The 21904-nt window shown below is 49.8% G+C and overlaps 1 protein-coding gene across 2 annotated transcripts in view; it reads right to left on the bottom strand.

The window, feature by feature from the left end:
• Positions 1 to 21904, bottom strand: part of CRBN (cereblon) — a 39356-nt gene that overhangs the window by 1378 nt on the left and 16074 nt on the right. For both annotated transcript variants that reach the window (XM_082264722.1, XM_082264723.1), the window contains exons 6-10: positions 15500 to 15562; positions 13275 to 13359; positions 10363 to 10478; positions 10201 to 10265; positions 9219 to 9350 (exon numbers count right to left, since the gene is read on the bottom strand). In XM_082264722.1, coding sequence (XP_082120848.1) covers positions 9219 to 9350; positions 10201 to 10265; positions 10363 to 10478; positions 13275 to 13359; positions 15500 to 15562 — 461 coding nt within the window. The remainder of the gene's footprint in view (positions 1 to 9218; positions 9351 to 10200; positions 10266 to 10362; positions 10479 to 13274; positions 13360 to 15499; positions 15563 to 21904) is intronic.

The following is a 21904-nucleotide window of genomic DNA, read 5'->3' as shown; positions in this document are numbered from 1 at the left end:
AGAGAACAGTGACATCACTGAGAATGCAGCCTATCCAATCACTAGAGAGCGATGACATCACTGAGAATGCAGCCTATCCAATCACTAGAGAGCGGTGACATCACTGAGAATGCAGCCTATCCAATCACTAGAGAGCGATGACATCACTGAGAATGCAGCCTATCCAATCACTAGAGAGCGGTGACATCACTGAGAATGCAGCCTATCCATTCACTAGAGAGCGGTGACATCACTGAGAATGCAGCCTATCCAATCACTAGAGAGCGATGACATCACTGAGAATGCAGCCTATCCAATCACTAGAGAGCGGTGACATCACTGAGAATGCAGCCTATCCATTCACTGGAGAGCGGTGACATCACTGGAATTGCAGGCACTCTATAGACACACAAAGGACGGATACTCGGACATGGTGGACGCACACACGATCGGATCTCAGGAATCTCAGATCACTGATAACTTTCAGTAATTTATCCCCATAGAGCAGCTGACAACCTTTATAACCTTTTATGTAAAACATCAAAACAAGAAAACAAGATAAGAATCTCGGTTTCCTGCTGCTGTAAACATCTGAAATGCTGTACAAATATCTGCTGAGACCACTTCTGTTTTCTCACAAATGTTTTCTTCACATGCACATATCTGGACACCGCATCGGCTCAGAAGACTCCGCCCTCTGCAATGATATTATTGATGGTCACTGAAGCCGTGACATCCCTCCAATCTTCTAAAGTAATAACAGGATTCCCATTCCTCTGATATAATATGTATATGGCATGGGACCCCCTACAGCTGGGGGGCAGCAATCCTGGAGCGGAGGAGATCACTGGGGGGCAGCAATCCTGGAGCGGAGGAGATCAGGGATCACCGGGGGGCAGCAATCCTGGAGAGGAGGAGATCAGGGATCACCAGGGGGCAGTGTGCCTTTTTTTAAGAAGATGACCCTCCATGGCCCCATTAAGAAGTATGAAGAGTTCAGATTTCAGTAGTAATGCAGGGGGGCGGAGGTCAGTAGTAATGTAGGAGGAGGTCAGTAGTAATGTAGAGGGCGGAGGTCAGTAGTAATGTAGAGGGCGGAGGTCAGTAGTAATGCAGGGGGCGGAGGTCAGTAGTAATGCAGGGGGCGGAGGTCAGTAGTAATGTAGAGGGTGGAGGTCAGTAGTAATGTAGAGGGCGGAGGTCAGTAGTATTGTAGAGGGTGGAGGTCAGTAGTAATGCAGGGGGCGGAGGTCAGTAGTAATGTAGAGGGCGGAGGTCAGTAGTATTGTAGAGGGTGGAGGTCAGTAGTAATGCAGAGGGCGGAGGTCAGTAGTAATGCAGAGGGCGGAGGTCAGTAGTAATGTAGAGGGCGGAGGTCAGTAGTAATGCAGGGGGCGGAGGTCAGTAGTAATGCAGGGGGCGGAGGTCAGTAGTAATGTAGAGGGTGGAGGTCAGTAGTAATGTAGAGGGTGGAGGTCAGTAGTAATGCAGAGGGCGGAGGTCAGTAGTAATGTAGAGGGCGGAGGTCAGTAGTAATGCAGGGGGCGGAGGTCAGTAGTAATGCAGGGGGCGGAGGTCAGTAGTAATGCAGGGGGCGGAGGTCAGTAGTAATGCAGGGGGCGGAGGTCAGTAGTAATGTAGAGGGTGGAGGTCAGTAGTAATGTAGAGGGCGGAGGTCAGTAGTATTGTAGAGGGTGGAGGTCAGTAGTAATGCAGAGGGCGGAGGTCAGTAGTAATGCAGAGGGCGGAGGTCAGTAGTAATGCAGAGGGCGGAGGTCAGTAGTAATGTGGAGGTCAGTAGTAATGCGGGGGGCGGAGGTCAGTAGTAATGCAGAGGGCGGAGGTCAGTAGTAATGCAGAGGGCGGAGGTCAGTAGTAATGCAGAGGGCGGAGGTCAGTAGTAATGCAGAGGGCGGAGGTCAGTAGTAATGCAGGGGGCGGAGGTCAGTAGTAATGTAGAGGGTGGAGGTCAGTAGTAATGTAGAGGGCGGAGGTCAGTAGTAATGTAGAGGGCGGAGGTCAGTAGTAATGCAGGGGGGCGGAGGTCAGTAGTATTGTAGAGGGTGGAGGTCAGTAGTAATGCAGAGGGCGGAGGTCAGTAGTAATGCAGAGGGCGGAGGTCAGTAGTAATGCAGAGGGCGGAGGTCAGTAGTAATGTAGGAGGAGGTCAGTAGTAATGTAGAGGGCGGAGGTCAGTAGTAATGCAGGGGGCGGAGGTCAGTAGTAATGCAGAGGGCGGAGGTCAGTAGTAATGCAGGGGGTGGAGGTCAGTAGTATTGTAGAGGGCGGAGGTCAGTAGTAATGTAGAGGTCAGTAGTACTGTAGAGGGCGGAGGTCAGTAGTAATGCAGAGGGCGGAGGTCAGTAGTAATGTAGAGGTCAGTAGTACTGTAGAGGGCGGAGGTCAGTAGTAATGTAGAGGGCGGAGGTCAGTAGTAATGCAGGGGGCGGAGGTCAGTAGTAATGTAGAGGGTGGAGGTCAGTAGTAATGTAGAGGGCGGAGGTCAGTAGTAATGTAGAGGGTGGAGGTCAGTAGTAATGTAGAGGGCGGAGGTCAGTAGTATTGTAGAGGGCGGAGGTCAGTAGTAATGCAGAGGGTGGAGGTCAGTAGTATTGTAGAGGGCGGAGGTCAGTAGTATTGTAGAGGGCGGAGGTCAGTAGTAATGCAGAGGGCGGAGGTCAGTAGTAATGTAGAGGGCGGAGGTCAGTAGTAATGCAGGGGGCGGAGGTCAGTAGTAATGCAGAGGGCGGAGGTCAGCAGTAATGTAGAGGGCGGAGGTCAGTAGTACTGTAGAGGGTGGAGGTCAGTAGTACTGTAGAGGGCGGAGGTCAGTAGTAATGTAGAGGGCGGAGGTCAGTAGTAATGTAGAGGTCAGTAGTATTGTAGAGGGTGGAGGTCAGTAGTAATGTAGAGGGCGGAGGTCAGTAGTAATGTAGAGGGCGGAGGTCAGTAGTAATGTAGAGGGCGGAGGTCAGTAGTAATGCAGGGGGCGGAGGTCAGTAGTAATGTAGAGGGCGGAGGTCAGTAGTAATGTAGAGGGCGGAGGTCAGTAGTAATGCAGGGGGCGGAGGTCAGTAGTAATGTAGAGGGCGGAGGTCAGTAGTAATGTAGAGGTCAGTAGTATTGTAGAGGGTGGAGGTCAGTAGTAATGTAGAGGGCGGAGGTCAGTAGTAATGTAGAGGGCGGAGGTCAGTAGTAATGTAGAGGGCGGAGGTCAGTAGTAATGCAGGGGGGCGGAGGTCAGTAGTATTGTAGAGGGTGGAGGTCAGTAGTAATGTAGAGGGCGGAGGTCAGTAGTAATGCAGGGGGCGGAGGTCAGTAGTAATGTAGAGGGCGGAGGTCAGTAGTAATGCAGGGGGCGGAGGTCAGTAGTAATGTAGAGGGCGGAGGTCAGTAGTAATGTAGAGGGCGGAGGTCAGTAGTAATGCAGGGGGCGGAGGTCAGTAGTAATGTAGAGGGCGGAGGTCAGTAGTAATGTAGAGGGCGGAGGTCAGTAGTAATGCAGGGGGCGGAGGTCAGTAGTAATGTAGAGGGCGGAGGTCAGTAGTAATGTAGAGGTCAGTAGTATTGTAGAGGGTGGAGGTCAGTAGTAATGTAGAGGGTGGAGGTCAGTAGTAATGCAGAGGGCGGAGGTCAGTAGTAATGTAGAGGGCGGAGGTCAGTAGTAATGTAGAGGTCAGTAGTATTGTAGAGGGTGGAGGTCAGTAGTAATGTAGAGGGCGGAGGTCAGTAGTAATGTAGAGGGCGGAGGTCAGTAGTAATGTAGAGGGCGGAGGTCAGTAGTAATGCAGGGGGGCGGAGGTCAGTAGTATTGTAGAGGGTGGAGGTCAGTAGTAATGTAGTGGGCGGAGGTCAGTAGTAATGCAGAGGGCGGAGGTCAGTAGTAATGTAGTGGGCGGAGGTCAGTAGTAATGCAGGGGGCGGAGGTCAGTAGTAATGTAGAGGGCGGAGGTCAGTAGTAATGTAGAGGGCGGAGGTCAGTAGTAATGCAGGGGGCGGAGGTCAGTAGTAATGTAGAGGGCGGAGGTCAGTAGTAATGTAGAGGTCAGTAGTATTGTAGAGGGTGGAGGTCAGTAGTAATGTAGAGGGTGGAGGTCAGTAGTAATGCAGAGGGCGGAGGTCAGTAGTAATGTAGAGGGCGGAGGTCAGTAGTAATGCAGGGGGTGGAGGTCAGTAGTACTGTAGAGGGCGGAGGTCAGTAGTAATGTAGAGGACGGAGGTCAGTAGTAATGTAGAGGGCGGAGGTCAGTAGTAATGTAGAGGTCAGTAGTATTGTAGAGGGTGGAGGTCAGTAGTAATGTAGAGGGCGGAGGTCAGTAGTAATGCAGGGGGGCGGAGGTCAGTAGTAATGTAGAGGGTGGAGGTCAGTAGTAATGTAGAGGGCGGAGGTCAGTAGTAATGTAGAGGGCGGAGGTCAGTAGTAATGTAGAGGGCGGAGGTCAGTAGTAATGTAGAGGGCGGAGGTCAGTAGTAATGTAGAGGGCGGAGGTCAGTAGTAATGTAGAGGGCGGAGGTCAGTAGTAATGCAGGGGGCGGAGGTCAGTAGTAATGTAGAGGGCGGAGGTCAGTAGTAATGCAGGGGGCGGAGGTCAGTAGTAATGTAGAGGGCGGAGGTCAGTAGTAATGTAGAGGGCGGAGGTCAGTAGTAATGCAGGGGGCGGAGGTCAGTAGTATTGTAGAGGGCGGAGGTCAGTAGTAATGTAAAGGGTGGAGGTCAGTAGTAATGTAGAGGGCGGAGGTCAGTAGTAATGTAGAGGGCGGAGGTCAGTAGTAATGCAGGGGGCGGAGGTCAGTAGTATTGTAGAGGGCGGAGGTCAGTAGTAAACGTACTACGTAGTACTAAAGTTACATCCTAGTAATCAGCCTGACTCATTGGTCCGTCGGTTCATCCTGCCAATCCTGGTTCCATACATAGTGGGAAATAACAGTCTTTTCTGGTCTCTCTGGCCCTGACGAAGCCCTATGCGAAACGCGTTGGCTTGCTGGGACCCCCAGACTGTGTTTCATCAGAGACCCTTTTAACATCTGTCATAAGTATCGGCATTCCCCCAAGGGAATGTATTTCTGCACATGTGTTTTTTAATTTTTTGTTGTTCTCCTGTATGGGATTTTTTTTGTCCCCTATGTATGTTTTTAATATGTATTCAATAAAGATGCGTTTTATATAATTTTGTGTGTCTCATGATCCTCCTCCTCCTCCCAATTGGCCTAGAAAGCCCCATCTTTTCTGTCCTGGTTTTCTATAACATTATTAGGGGTAAGGGCCACCATCACGGTAATCTGTTTAACTGTGGTGCCGCAGAGGTTCTGACCTATAAGGAAGCTTCCTTAGCATTCGGTCTTCTACAGGCAGGACCTCCTCCCCCCTGCAGGTCACATGGCGCCCCCAGTGGCAGTCTAGTGCAGGGTTGGGCACGCTTGGCACTCCACTGTTGTGGGAAGTCTCATAAGGTACTGCAAGACTGATAGGCACAGGCAGAGGGATGATGGGATTTGTAGTTTCCCCACAGCAGGAGGTTACCTATCTGTATACTGCCCCACAGATCAGAGGAGAACTCACCCCGGGAACCAGCTGTACACCCCGGTGATCAGAGGAGAACTCACCCCGGGAACCAGCTGTACACCCCGGTGATCAGAGGAGGACTCACCCTGGGAACCAGCTGTACACCCCATGATCAGAGGAGGACTCACCCTGGGAACCAGCTGTACACCCCATGATCAGAGGAGAACTCACCCCCGGAACCAGCTGTACACCCCGGTGATCAGAGGAGGACTCACCCTGGGAACCAGCTGTACACCCCATGATCAGAGGAGAACTCACCCCCGGAACCAGCTGTACACCCCGGTGATCAGAGGAGGACTCACCCTGGGAACCAGCTGTACACCCCATGATCAGAGGAGAACTCACCCTGGGAACCAGCTGTACACCCCATGATCAGAGGAGAACTCACCCCGGGAACCAGCTGTACACCCCATGATCAGAGGAGAACTCACCCCGGGAACCAGCTGTACACCCCATGATCAGAGGAGAACTCACCCCCGGAACCAGCTGTACACCCCATGATCAGAGGAGAACTCACCCCGGGAACCAGCTGTACACCCCATGATCAGAGGAGAACTCACCCCGGGAACCAGCTGTACACCCCATGATCAGAGGAGAACTCACCCCGGGAACCAGCTGTACACCCCATGATCAGAGGAGAACTCACCCCGGGAACCAGCTGTACACCCCGGTGATCAGAGGAGGACTCACCCTGGGAACCAGCTGTACACCCCATGATCAGAGGAGAACTCACCCCGGGAACCAGCTGTACACCCCATGATCAGAGGAGAACTCACCCCGGGAACCAGCTGTACACCCCATGATCAGAGGAGAACTCACCCCGGGAACCAGCTGTACACCCCGGTGATCAGAGGAGGACTCACCCTGGGAACCAGCTGTACACCCCATGATCAGAGGAGAACTCACCCCGGGAACCAGCTGTACACCCCATGATCAGAGGAGAACTCACCCCGGGAACCAGCTGTACACCCCATGATCAGAGGAGAACTCACCCCGGGAACCAGCTGTACACCCCATGATCAGAGGAGAACTCACCCCGGGAACCAGCTGTACACCCCATGATCAGAGGAGGACTCACCCCGGGAACCAGCTGTACACCCCGGTGATCAGAGGAGAACTCACCCCGGGAACCAGCTGTACACCCCAGTGATCAGAGGAGGACTCACCCTGGGAACCAGCTGTACACCCCATGATCAGAGGAGGACTCACCCCGGGAACCAGCTGTACACCCCATGATCAGAGGAGGACTCACCCCGGGAACCAGCTGTACACCCCATGATCAGAGGAGAACTCACCCTGGGAACCAGCTGTACACCCCATGATCAGAGGAGAACTCACCCTGGGAACCAGCTGTACACCCCATGATCAGAGGAGGACTCACCCCGGGAACCAGCTGTACACCCCATGATCAGAGGAGGACTCACCCCGGGAACCAGCTGTATACCCCATGATCAGAGGAGGACTCACCCCGGGAACCAGCTGTACACCCCATGATCAGAGGAGAACTCACCCTGGGAACCAGCTGTACACCCCATGATCAGAGGAGAACTCACCCCGGGAACCAGCTGTACACCCCATGATCAGAGGAGAACTCACCCCGGGAACCAGCTGTACACCCCATGATCAGAGGAGAACTCACCCCCGGAACCAGCTGTACACCCCATGATCAGAGGAGAACTCACCCCGGGAACCAGCTGTACACCCCATGATCAGAGGAGAACTCACCCCGGGAACCAGCTGTACACCCCATGATCAGAGGAGAACTCACCCCGGGAACCAGCTGTACACCCCATGATCAGAGGAGAACTCACCCCGGGAACCAGCTGTACACCCCGGTGATCAGAGGAGGACTCACCCTGGGAACCAGCTGTACACCCCATGATCAGAGGAGGACTCACCCCGGGAACCAGCTGTACACCCCATGATCAGAGGAGAACTCACCCCGGGAACCAGCTGTACACCCCGGTGATCAGAGGAGAACTCACCCCGGGAACCAGCTGTACACCCCGGTGATCAGAGGAGGACTCACCCTGGGAACCAGCTGTACACCCCATGATCAGAGGAGGACTCACCCCGGGAACCAGCTGTACACCCCATGATCAGAGGAGGACTCACCACGGGAACCAGCTGTACACCCCATGATCAGAGGAGAACTCACCCTGGGAACCAGCTGTACACCCCATGATCAGAGGAGAACTCACCCTGGGAACCAGCTGTACACCCCGGTGATCAGAGGAGGACTCACCCCGGGAACCAGCTGTACACCCCGGTGATCAGAGGAGGACTCACCCCGGGAACCAGCTGTACACCCCGGTGATCAGAGGAGGACTCACCCCGGGAACCAGCTGTACACCCCATGATCAGAGGAGAACTCACCCCGGGGACCAGCTGTACACCCCATGATCAGAGGAGAACTCACCCTGGGAACCAGCTGTACACCCCATGATCAGAGGAGAACTCACCCTGGGAACCAGCTGTACACCCCATGATCAGAGGAGGACTCACCCCGGGAACCAGCTGTACACCCCATGATCAGAGGAGGACTCACCCCGGGAACCAGCTGTACACCCCATGATCAGAGGAGAACTCACCCTGGGAACCAGCTGTACACCCCATGATCAGAGGAGAACTCACCCCGGGAACCAGCTGTACACCCCATGATCAGAGGAGAACTCACCCCGGGAACCAGCTGTACACCCCACGATCAGAGGAGAACTCACCCCCGGAACCAGCTGTACACCCCATGATCAGAGGAGAACTCACCCCGGGAACCAGCTGTACACCCCATGATCAGAGGAGAACTCACCCCGGGAACCAGCTGTACACCCCATGATCAGAGGAGAACTCACCCCGGGAACCAGCTGTACACCCCATGATCAGAGGAGAACTCACCCCGGGAACCAGCTGTACACCCCGGTGATCAGAGGAGGACTCACCCTGGGAACCAGCTGTACACCCCATGATCAGAGGAGGACTCACCCCGGGAACCAGCTGTACACCCCGGTGATCAGAGGAGAACTCACCCCGGGAACCAGCTGTACACCCCGGTGATCAGAGGAGGACTCACCCTGGGAACCAGCTGTACACCCCATGATCAGAGGAGAACTCACCCTGGGAACCAGCTGTACACCCCATGATCAGAGGAGGACTCACCCCGGGAACCAGCTGTACACCCCATGATCAGAGGAGAACTCACCCTGGGAACCAGCTGTACACCCCATGATCAGAGGAGGACTCACCCCGGGAACCAGCTGTACACCCCGGTGATCAGAGGAGGACTCACCCCGGGAACCAGCTGTACACCCCGGTGATCAGAGGAGGACTCACCCCGGGAACCAGCTGTACACCCCGGTGATCAGAGGAGGACTCACCCCGGGAACCAGCTGTACACCCCGGTGATCAGAGGAGGACTCACCCCGGGAACCAGCTGTACACCCCGGTGATCAGAGGAGGACTCACCCCGGGAACCAGCTGTACACCCCGGTGATCAGAGGAGGACTCACCCCGGGAACCAGCTGTACACCCCGGTGATCAGAGGAGGACTCACCCCGGGAACCAGCTGTACACCCCATAATCAGAGGAGAACTCACCCCGGGAACCAGCTGTATACCCCATGATCAGAGGAGGACTCACCCCGGGAACCAGCTGTACACCCCATGATCAGAGGAGGACTCACCCCGGGAACCAGCTGTTCTCTGTAGACGCTCGTCCCACCAGGCTCAGGTTCAGGGCTTTGTAGACGGTCAGCGTTTCATGAACGTAGCCGTGAGGGTTGACGTAGGCCGCCATGGGGCCGCACAGGGAGAGGCTGCAACAGAGGAAAGAATGCATTACAAAAAAAACACCTCGAACCTCACACAGGCCGATCCAACGCAATCAGCACATCTGATGGACGCACACTGAACGGAATGTTAGAAGCTGATTTGGGAGCCTCGATTCTCTCCGTCTTCTCCCCGCAGCGCCGGCATCTCTAGTGTGGGCACCCAGCTGTGACAGGTTGCGGCTTCACAGCCGGGTGCGCAATGCGTTAGTCGCGCTGCGCGTTGTGAATGGCCGGGCAATCTTCTGATATCTGTGACGTGTCCCAGAAGATGCCATGTTTTGGGGGTTCTAAGTAATTTTCTAGCAAAAAATACTGATTTTAGCTTTAAGGGTCAGAAAAAGGCTTAGAGTCGGTTCACACTGATCCGACTCAAAGTCGCCCCGACTTCTCATCATAGAAGTCAATGCAAGTCGCTCCAACTTTGTCAGCATTGGAAGCGACTTGTCAGGCAACCAAGTCAGATTAGTGTGAACCTGCACTTAAACTGACCTTATTTACAGACCGCAGTTCATCCCTTTAATAATCTCTAAAAGAACGGAAGGATACAATGTTTCTTTTTATCTCTCTTAGGCTCAGCAATGTTGTTGGTAAACATTGCCAGCTGCTTTTTTTTTTGAAAGCTGTGAGCAGAGAACGTCTGCGGTGTACACGAATCGAGTAAATGCCGGATTAAGATTGTGAGGGGGGGGGGTTGAATCGAGATTTTTAACCATTAATCGTGCAGCTCTACATCTCAGCCTGGAAAATTTGCATCTCATACATAAATTCATAACCTCTTCCATAGGAGGCGCTCTCTGCCCTCACCGCCCGCTCACACAGCAACCATCGGCCTTACCTGAAGATCTCATTCTTGGTTGTGATCTCCGTGTCGTGACATCGCTTACAGCAGAGGGATGTGCACTACAACAAGAGAGAGGGTCATAGGCAGCGCCCTCTACAGGAGGGGGAGGGGGGGGGTTGGGTGGGCTGGGGCGTAGAGAGGTACAAAAGCACTCACTTTGCTCATGATGTCCAGCTCACAGCGCAGGCGTTGGATGGCGTTTCCGATCTGCAGCAGCTGGATACGCAGGGTGTCATCAATGGGCAGACAGGCCGCCACCCGATAGGAGAAATCTAAGAGAAGCGTAAAAGAGAAGAACTCATTGACTTTGAGGTGGTGCAGCGCGTGCCCCCGAGTGTCTCCCCATCCCAGCGCGTGCCCCGAGCGTCTCCCCATCGCAGCGCGTGCCCCCAGCGTCTCCCCATCGCAGCGCCTGCCCCGAGCGTCTCCCCATCGCAGCGCGTGCCCCGAGCGTCTCCCCATCGCAGCGCCTGCCCCGAGCGTCTCCCCATCGCAGCGCCTGCCCCGAGCGTCTCCCCATCGCAGCGCCTGCCCCGAGCGTCTCCCCATCGCAGCGCCTGCCCCGAGCGTCTCCCCATCGCAGCGCCTGCCCCGAGCGTCTCCCCATCCCAGCGCGTGCCCCGAGCGTCTCCCCATCCCAGCGCGTGCCCCGAGCGTCTCCCCATCCCAGCGCGTGCCCCGAGCGTCTCCCCATCCCAGCGCGTGCCCCGAGCTTCTCCCCATCGCAGCGGGTGCCCCGAGCGTCTCCCCATCGCAGCGCGTGCCCCGAGCGTCTCCCCATCCCAGCGCGTGCCCCGAGCTTCTCCCCATCGCAGCGGGTGCCCCGAGTGTCTCCCCATCGCAGCGCCTGCCCCGAGCGTCTCCCCATCGCAGCGGGTGCCCCGAGCTTCTCCCCATCCCAGCGCGTGCCCCGAGCGTCTCCCCATCCCAGCGCGTGCCCCGAGCTTCTCCCCATCGCAGCGGGTGCCCCGAGCGTCTCCCCATCGCAGCGCCTGCCCCGAGCGTCTCCCCATCGCAGCGCCTGCCCCGAGCGTCTCCCCATCGCAGCGCGTGCCCCGAGCGTCTCCCCATCCCAGCGCGTGCCCCGAGCGTCTCCCCATCCCAGCGCGTGCCCCGAGCGTCTCCCCATCCCAGCGCGTGCCCCGAGCGTCTCCCCATCGCAGCGCCTGCCCCGAGCGTCTCCCCATCGCAGCGCGTGCCCCGAGCGTCTCCCCATCGCAGCGCGTGCCCCAAGCGTCTCCCCATCGCAGCGCCTGCCCCGATAGTCTCCCCATCGCAGCGCCTGCCCCGATAGTCTCCCCATCGCAGCGCCTGCCCCGATAGTCTCCCCATCGCAGCGCGTGCCCCGAGCGTCTCCCCCATCGCAGCGCGTGCCCCGAGCGTCTCCCCCATCGCAGCGCGTGCCCCGAGCGTCTCCCCCATCGCAGCACTTGCCCCCAACGTCTCCCCATCGCAGCGCGTGCCCCGAGCGTCTCCCCATCGCAGCGCGTGCCCCGAGCGTCTCCCCATCGCAGCGCGTGCCCCGAGCGTCTCCCCATCGCAGCGCGTGCCCCGAGCGTCTCCCCCATCGCAGCACTTGCCCCCAGCGTCTCCCCATCGCAGCGCGTGTCCCCCGAGCGTCTCCCCCATCGCAGCGCGTGTCCCCCGAGCGTCTCCCCCATCGCAGCGCGTGTCCCCCGAGCGTCTCCCCCATCGCAGCGCGTGTCCCCCGAGCGTCTCCCCATCGCAGCGCGTGTCCCCCGAGCGTCTCCCCCATCGCAGCGCGTGTCCCCCGAGCGTCTCCCCATCGCAGCGCGTGTCCCCCGAGCGTCTCCCCCATCGCAGCACGTGCCCCGAGCGTCTCCCCCATCGCAGCGCGTGCCCCGAGCGTCTCCCCATCGCAGCGCGTGTCCCGAGCGTCTCCCCATCGCAGCGCGTGCCCCGAGCGTCTCCCCATCGCAGCGCGTGTCCCCCGAGCGTCTCCCCCATCGCAGCACGTGCCCCGAGCGTCTCCCCATCGCAGCGCGTGCCCCGAGCGTCTCCCCATCGCAGCGCGTGCCTGAGCTTCTCCCCATCTGTGTCTCTGGAATTATTTCCTTTCTAAACAATTCCCACCTGGCCTATAGTCCAATGACGGCTGTGAGGGACATCACATGACATCCTCCCGAAAACACGCCTCGCGCACTCCTCACGGGACGATCTGTCACCCGCAGTGTCCAGTGAGCCAGGAGCACCGAAGAGCGACCCGAGAAGAGGAAGATCCGGCCGGCTGCTCTGTGCAATACCTCTCCCAAGGGTAGGAGGAGAGATGCGGGGTCTTATAGACCCCCAGATCTCTCCATAAAGAGGACCGGTCACCCCTTATTTTTATTACAGGGGATGGTTACATTTCTTGTAAAAAATAAATTAAAAAAGGGACGGTGTAAAAATAAAACATTTTAATAAATTTAAAAAAAAAAAAGTTTTTTTTTTTATTTTAGTGCCTCAATCTCTTTGAGCTCGCACACAGAGGCAAACGCATACGTAAGTCGCACACATAAATCGAAACAATGTTCGCACCACATGTGAGGTATCTCCTCCAACGTTACAGTGAGAGTAATGTCACCAGACCTCCTCTGTGACTCTAAACTGGTAACCTGTAAAAACGTTTAAAGCGCCTCCTACAGAGATTTTTAGGGATCGCAGCTTGTCCCCATTCCACGAGCGTGCGCAATTTAAAAGTGTGATGTTACGCCTAATAAATAAGATACCCAACATGATATCTATTTACTAAGTGTAACATCATCTTTTATATTTTACCCAAAAAAATTGGGTTATATATTGTGTATTAAAAAAAAGTATTATTTTCCCCCAAAAAATTGTGTTTAAAAAAAACTGCGTAAATACTGCGTGACACAAAAAATTGCAACAATCGCCATTTTATTCTCGAAGGCCTCTGATAAAAAAAAAAAATCTATATATAATGTTTGGGGGTTCCAAGTAACTTTCTAGCAAAGAAAAAAAAAAAAGATATTTACAACAAAAAGTGTAATTCAGGGGTATTTGGCAGTTCTGATACGCAGAGTCGGGGGGAGGGTCAGCGCTCTCACCTATTGGATTAGCAGGCAAAGAGTCGTCTCGCAGATTCTCATCCCATTCGTGGAGCTGCAGCTTTACTCGTTCCATCAGAACGTCCTGGAGAGAGACGACAAAACCGCGTCATTACATGTAAAACAAGCTACACTGTGGGAGGTTCTCCAACCCCTTCCCCCTCCCTGCCCCGCCTATTGGGAGGTCCTCTAACCCCTTCCTGCCCCGCCTATTGGGAGGTCCTCTAACCCCTTCCTGCCCCGCCTATTGTCAACTGATGGATGGGCGGAGCATTCATCGTTCCACATGGACGTCATCCCGGGGCTGCGCATCGGCGCAATCTGTCACCAGCTGTGTCCACCGGACACAGCCAATGTCTGATCAGTGTACCGGCTCGCTGCCCGTACCATGTGATCGCTTTAACCAATCACAGCAGATCGCAAGAAAATTGTAAATTGATTCCCTTCGTGCCATTTTATGTATACAATTGTGTTGCTAGCTGTGATTGGTCACAGTGATCACATGGTACAGACAAGGTCATGCACAGCCCATCTGTACCATGTGATTAGCTGTGGCCAATCACAGTTATACACAACAATATGCACTGAATGTATCAGTTTCATTCAGTAAAAATAGTTGCTTATAGCAATGCAATTCATTGGTATAAGTAATCGTGTAAAAAAAAAAAAAAAAATCCTGATCATTTCACCAGTAGTAGTACAATGTTACCATAGTTAACACTGTTTTGCTCTGGTCACAGTGTGTTAAAAAAAATAAAAAAATGTATTATTATTTTTTTTTTTTTTTAAACATACTGTCACCAGTCAATGACCTTATTGCTCTGGTCACAGTGTGCCAAGATCATAAAAAAAAAAAAAAAAATGTAATAAAGAAAATGATATATATATATATATATATATATATATATATATATATATATATATATATAAATAAATGTATTATATTAATATATACTATGGTAGCACTGTGTGTTAAAAAAAAATTGTAAAAAAAAAAAAAAATGTAATAAAAAAGAAAAAAAAAAAAATGTAGGAAAAGAAAAATTTCTTTTTTTTTTTTTACATACTGTCACCAGTCAGCATCCCTGGTCACCGTCACACCAGTCATATGATGATGCTGTATGGTACTAGTGACAGTATGTTCAAAAAATAAATATTCTGAAAAACTATTTTTTTTTTCTTCATTTTCCAAAAAATCGTAACAAAAAAAAATTACAACTTAAAAAAAAAAAAAAACCCACCATGCCTCTTACTAAATACCTTGGACTGTCTACTTTCCAGATAGGGGTGATTTTGGGGGGTATTTGTACTGTCCTGCATTTCAGGACCTCGTGAAATCAGATAGGCCATCGTTACATCAGGATTGATCGACTTTCAGATATAGGCTCCTTTCACACGGCCGCTCCGTGTGTCCGCAAATCATCCTATTTTTTTGCGGATGATTTGCGGACAGAATGTAAGTGAATGGCACTGCGGATGTCAGCGGAATACCATCCGCTGACATCCGATTTTCCTCCTTTCAGTTCTGTTCCGTTTTTATGAATGGAACAGAACCCCATTTTTCCATCCGTGTAAAAAACGAAAAGGAAGGAAAATCGGATGTCAGCGGTGTCATCCGCTGACATCCGCAATGCCATATACTTACATTATGTCCGCATATCATCCGCAAACGGATAGGATGATATGCGGGCACACGGAGTGGATGACAGAAATGTCATTCGCTCCGTGGAAAAAAAAAAAACTCCCGCAGCGGACTAAAGCAGCGGAGCGGCCGTCTGAAAGGAGCCATATATTCCATAAATTGTGGTCTCTATAACTTTCCTACAGACTAAATTATATACACTGATTTGGGTTATTTTCACAAAAGAAATGTAGCAGAATACATTTTGGCCTAAATTCATGAAAAAAAGATTTTTTAGAAAAACTAAGCAAAACACGTTTTTTCAAAATTTTCAGTCTTTTTTTCATTTATTTAGCACAAAAAAAAAAAAATAAAAATGTCAGTGGACTAAAACTCAACTTGAATTACAATTACAAATCAAGTAACTGATAGTAGACTGCCCAGCTAAAAGTCTGCAGCACCCATTGGCAAGCAGGGATGCAGATCTAAAGGGATACTGTGGATGTGTTCTTTCATATAATGCTTGAGGCAAGGTGCTGTGATGTTTATAGGCGCTTACCAGCCCCTCCTACCAAACTCGACGATCGGTGTCACCGATACTCACCGCGTCATACAAAGCGTACAGCCAACAAGGCCAGGAGGTGAGATTGGCACCATAGAACTTTCTCTGCGGGGAGAAGAGATGAAAAATTAGAAGAGGAAACGGAAAACAGGAAATATTTTATTTATAGGATTTTATATGGTTTTATATTAAAGACCACCTCCAGGCAAATCATGACCCCCAACCCACCCCCAGTCCTGCATGTTGTGGTTTTATTTTATTTTTTTCTAACCTTGTGAAGCAAGATATCCCCACCTGAGTCCGCCATCTTGGGCCCTGGCTGTGCCAGACCCTCCCCCCACATGTGGGCCCTAGGAGGGCCCCATTGTGCCACATGACTATGGCTTTAGGTAATAGGCCGATAGGTTTTAATTTTTTTTTTTTTTAGGTTTTAATTTTTTTTTTTTTTAGGTTTTAATTTTTTTTTTCATAACCACTTGAAGACCCGAACTTTTCTGCCACTTTTTGTTTACAAGTTTAAATCCGTATTTTTTGCTAGAAAATTCACTTAAACCCCCCAAACATTTTATATATAGGTTTTTAAAAGACAACAGAATTTTACAAAAAAAAAAAAAAAAACTGTAAAATCAAATTTCTTTATCAATTTAGGCCAATTTGTATTCTGCTACAAATGTTTGGTAAAAAAAAAAATCCTAATAAGTGAATATTGATTGGTTTGCACGTCTATAAACTATGGGATAGATTTATTGACTTTTCATTTATTTTTTATTGTTTTTACTAGTAATGGCGGATGATCAGTGATTTTTAGCGGGACTGCGACATTGCGGTGGACAAATCTGACACTGACAGCCCATTCAGACTGGCGCGATCCGACTTCGAGGGGCGACCTGTGAAGTCGCTGAGCACCACGACTTTGGCGCGACTTGCAGGGACTTCACATAATGGAAGTCTATGCAAGTCGCCTCCGGGTCGCCCCAAAGAAGCTCCGGACCCTTTTTCTAAGTCGGAGCGACTTGTGTCACTCCTATTAGAACGGGTCCTGTGCTAATCAATGGCAAGCGACCGAGCGCGACTTGTCAGGCTGACAAGTCGCCTGACAAGTCGCGCTAGTCTGAATGGGGTCTAAGTGACTCTTTTCGGGGACCGGTGACACCAACACAGTGATCAGTGCTGAAAAAAAAAAAAAAAAAAGGGGATTTTTGACTTACTGTAAAATCCAATTTCTCTGATGTTCATTGATGGACAGCTCCTCATCTTCAAAACCATTGGGTTATGCTGCCCCCTACAGGAGTAGGACACTAGGCAGAAAAAAAAGTCTGGCTACGCCCATGGGCGGTCCTAGGTGATATACTCCCTCTCCCTGCTATAGGGGCACTCAGTTTTGTTACAAGCAGTGTCAGAAGAATTATAACTGCACAGAGGGGCGGGATCTGTGTCCACCAATGATCATCAGAGAAATGGATTTTAGAGTCAAAAATCCCATTCTCTTTCGTTCATTGATGGACACAGCTCCTGATCTTCATAACCATTGGGACCTCCCAAAGCAGTGTTAAACATGAGGGGTGGGAACAGAGAAAAATAAATTCCCAAGGCTAACTATAGCCAACCAGGTAAACAGGAGCTCATCTGAAAAAAACAATACACCCTCAAAGAGGACCAGGTCCTCTAAACAGCGGCCTGCAAATCCTTGCAGCCAAAGGATCATCCACAGATGCCAACACATCTACTTCATAGAACTTTGTGAAAGTGTGCATCGATGACCAGGTGAGCGCCTTGCAAACCTTCGTCACTGACGCCTGATGACGGAAGGCCCAGGAGGCACTCAGCGAACGAGTAGAGTGCGCCTTGACAGGGAAAGGAGGAACCGGACCCCTGATGGAATAGCCTGATCCACTGTCTGTCTGATCCATCTGGAAATGGTCGCAGAGGAAGCGGACAACCCTCTGAGGTCCATTCGTAAGCACAAATAGTGAGTCCGATTTCCTAAAAGACTCCATAGCTGCCAGGTGCACCCTAATCGCCCGGATCACATCCAAGGCATGCAAAGCAATTTCCTTCAGATGTTTTGGCCTGGGACACAGGGAAGGCAACAAAATGTCTTCATTCAAATGAAAATCAGAGAAACCTGAAGAAGAAACGACGCACAGGAACGAAAAACCACCTCATCTCTGAGAACCACCAAGTAAGGTGGACGACAGGAAAACGCCGCCATTTCCAACACCCTGCACACAGAGGTGATAGCCACCAAAAAGGCCACCTTCTGGGACAGTGCAAGCAGGGGAATCTCCCGAAGATTCTCAAAAGGAGGCTTCTGGAGGACTGAGAGCACCAAATTGAGGTCCCAAAGTGGCAACAGAGACCGCACTGGAGGAGCCAAGTGCCTACCTCCCTGAAGAAAAGTACGCACCAAGGAGTGTGTGGCCAAGGGCCGTTGAAAGAAGACGGCTAAGGCCGACACCTGACCCTTCATAGTACTCAATGCCAGTTTCTGCTCAACTCCCCATTGAAGGAAGGTTAAGATCCGAGCCACCGAAAAAAGAACGAGGATGAACCCCAAGAGAATAACACCATGCAATGTATGTCTTCCACATACAATGGTAGATCTTCCTAGAAGGAGATTTGTAAGGAAAAAGGTTAGTGGGACTTTAAATTAATGTGAAACGTATACCTCCATCCCTATTCTGGACAATGAAGGGGGGAGGGGGGGGATATTTGGGACTTTGTATGAGGCAAATGACAAGTAAAAAAAAAAATAGAAATTACATTTTGACTTATTTATTGTCATGGAAATAGCACATTACATAAATACATTTCTAATGGCAATTGTATAATTATATATGTGTGTGTATATTATATATAAATACACACACACACGTACGTACGTATATATATATACATATATACAGATATTTCTCAAATGAATTTTCCCCTTTTCTTTATGTTCTTTTTCCTTTTTTCTGTATTTTCATAATGTATTAAATCTGATATGTCCTAAATTCTAAATTTCTGTATTGACTAATTGTAACTTTGGACTCCAAGATGGCCGACTCCGGGGGACGTATGTCTGTTCCTTATTCTTTTGTGCAGTCTCGGGCGCAAAGCAAGAGGCAGGCGCCCATTATTGGATGCTATGCCTCTTCCGGTTTCTTTGACCGGATGCAGCGGGTCACGAGGCGGGGAGACTCTTTCTCCTACGTAGCGGCGACCTATCTGCGTAATGCACCCGTGCCGGAAGTGACGTAGGCGGGTGCAGCGTCACTTCCGGTGGGACCAGCCATAAATAGCGGAGCGCACGTGTGGGACGCCGGCAGCGGCTCCTAGCGTGCACCCGCATGGCTGAATGGTTGTAAAGAAGGGATAGGACTTTAAGGTAACTATCAACATGTCTTTATTCAGAATGAATCTTAGGCTACAAGGTGGGCAATGAAAATGATCTCCCCCATTATAAAATTAATTATATTTGGCAATGTAAGGTAATTAGAATATTGTGTTATACAATAATGGGCTCCTCTTTGTGAGTTTAGCTGCATTCCAAATTGAAACATATTGTCCATAGAGGCTTATCTCTAATTACTAAAACTATTTATATGTTCTAAGGTAGATGTTATATCTGGGATATTTTGAACCCAGAAAGAACATGTGGGGAGATCTTCTTTGTCCCATAGCCTTGTACTATATCCTTGAATATCATCAAAGGTTTTTTGACTACAATAGTTGATTCCTTTGTCTTTTGCTCTTTATTAGCCTACACCAGTCCAGTATTTATCCGGTGTGAGGTCCAATTCTCGCCAAGGAACCTAACCATTATATGGCTGGTTCAGGCTGCACATCCACGGCCAACCCCTGATTGGGACTTCGGTACCCTTTGGGCAGGAAGGCTAAGTTTGGAGCTTACTACACCCCTGGAGCCTTTCCATCATGTGGAGTCCGCTTGTTTGTAAAACACTGTAAAACTTTATCCACAAATGCATGGTAAGCTTTTGATCTGTATTATGTATTTTAATCTGGTTGCAATGATATAAACTATGTAACTTATTGTATTTTCTCTTTTCTTTCTATAAGTAAATAGATGAAAAAATCCTCTGCTCGTTCCTGACGAAGCAACGTGTAGTTTGTCATATATTGCGAAACGCGTTGAATGAGTGGATCTGTTTGTATCTATTTTCATCTATGCATTGATTCTGTACATATGTATGCTATCTATCTTGCACCAGATTGCACTATGTGCATTTTTGTAACTGATGTTATTTTGTAATAAACTTGTTTTTAAGTAATATGCTTACCTTGCCTTACCTACCCAAATAAAGTCCCACTTTGCTTGAACCCACTGGTAACTAGGAGGTTCTAATTCTTTTTTACATATATACATACATACATACATATACACACACACACACACACACACACACACACACACACACACACACATACATACATACATACATATATATAAAAATATCTGTTCATATATGTACATGGATAGAGGACAATTTATATATATATATATATATATATTATATTATATATATATACATAAAGTAGCACAGCGGCACATTCCAATACCCAGTATACCAATAGGTAGAACATTAATGGTGATATTATATATAGTAAAGTAGTTGATAATGCCAAGAGATGTATGGTGTGACGCACTCCCAATTGCTGGGACGTTCACCAGGGGCTACTGGAGGTGTGTGGAGGCCAGACTCCTGCCCACAGACTATGGGCCCTGGGTGTATGGGTGTAGGGGAGTGCACCTCTGTGTGGGGGTGTATGCTGGAGGACCATGGGAGTAGTGTTACTTTGGACTCAAATCCATGTCACCCCAAGATACAGACTCAGAGATTGGGATCCATGTTACAGGCCTAAAGCTGCCTGTTACAGCAGAGGACTTCTCCACACAATAAGAGACTAAAGAGATGCTAATGACGTCAAACTCAGCTATTATCTACTGTGGGGATGTGCATTGACACTTATAAGAAGGTATTTTGAAAATGAAGATGGGCAATCTGCGAGCCTACGTCTTCTACTTTCATCGGTCTAGAGGTGATTGTGTATTTACACTTCTAGGAATGTATATTCGGCTATGTTTTGGGCTTGTTGTTTGTTGAGTTAATTATGATAATGTTGCAGTCTCATTCACCTATTGTCTCTTTCCAGATGGCCAGGTATGTTAACTATGTTCTGTATACAATAACATTTGCATATGATAATGAAATCAAACACATGAGACTGTATATATTGGAAGTGAGTTGTTGAATAAACTGTCTTTTGTTTTACCCTTCATCGAGCTTAGGCTGATGTTTGGGGGGATTTGAAGGGCCAGGTCACTGCATCATGTGAGATTCTGGAGACCTAAGACAGAAATACTTGGTCCAAGTATTGGGGATCTGTTACATATGGTATATAAAAATTGTAGATAAAATAAAAACATGGCTGCATTTTGTAAAGTTCTACGCGTTTCATGGTGAAAAACCACTTCTTCAGGAGCAGATGCAGCATTGTATCTACAAGGGAATATAAATACCGATGTAAACTAATATAATAACTCAAGCATCAAAAAGCAAATCGCATGAGAAAGGACGGAAATATCCAATCCTGTCTACTTACATAAAACTACAGTACAAGCAGCATGCGGCATTGCTAAATCCGGGTCACAAAGGCAATCTTTTCCAGGAACTGTGCTAATAGGATCTGCACACGACCCGGGCGTCTACGAAAAAGTGTGTCAACAAAGGTGTAATCTCCATGGGGTATTGGGTAAAGCTGAGAGATGATACCACTGGTAAAGATAATTGGATAGTAAATGCCATTCTTACATAATGTAAGGATGAGGAGGAATAATTGTATAATATCCATGGGGGGGAAGGGAGAGTAAGGAGGAATAGAAGTGTATGAAGGGGAAGTGAATGGAAATGCACCATCATCTGGTTACGTTCTATTTTACTCACTTGTTTTATTTCTTTCACACGTGGTTTTGGTCTCCGTGGTGAATTTCCATTCACTTCCCCTTCATAGACTTCTATTCCTCCTTACTCTCCCTTCCCCAATGGATATTATACAATTATTCCTCCTCATCCTTACATTATGTAAGAATGGCATTTACTATCCAATTATCTTTAGACACCCGGTGGTATCATCTCTCAGCTTTATCCAATACCCCATGGAGATTACACCTTTGTTGACGCACTTTTTCATAGACGCCCGGGTCGTGCGCAGATCCTATTACCACAGTTCCCGGAAAATATCACCTCAGTGACCCGGATTTAGCAATGCCGCATGCTGCTTGTACCGTAGTTTTATGTAAGTAGACGGGATTGCATATTCCCATCGTTTTCTCATGTGATTTGCTTTTAGATGCTGGAGTTATTATATTTTACATCAGTATTTATATTCCCTTGTAGATACAATGCTGCATCTTCTCCTGAGGAGGTGGTCTTTCACCATGAA

The sequence above is a fragment of the Pelophylax lessonae genome (genome assembly GCF_965119305.1).
Source record: "Pelophylax lessonae genome assembly, chromosome: 8".
Lineage (NCBI taxonomy): Eukaryota > Metazoa > Chordata > Amphibia > Anura > Ranidae > Pelophylax > Pelophylax lessonae.
The sequence above is the reverse complement of the archived record's forward strand: the minus strand, read 5'-3'. Positions and strand labels throughout refer to the sequence as shown.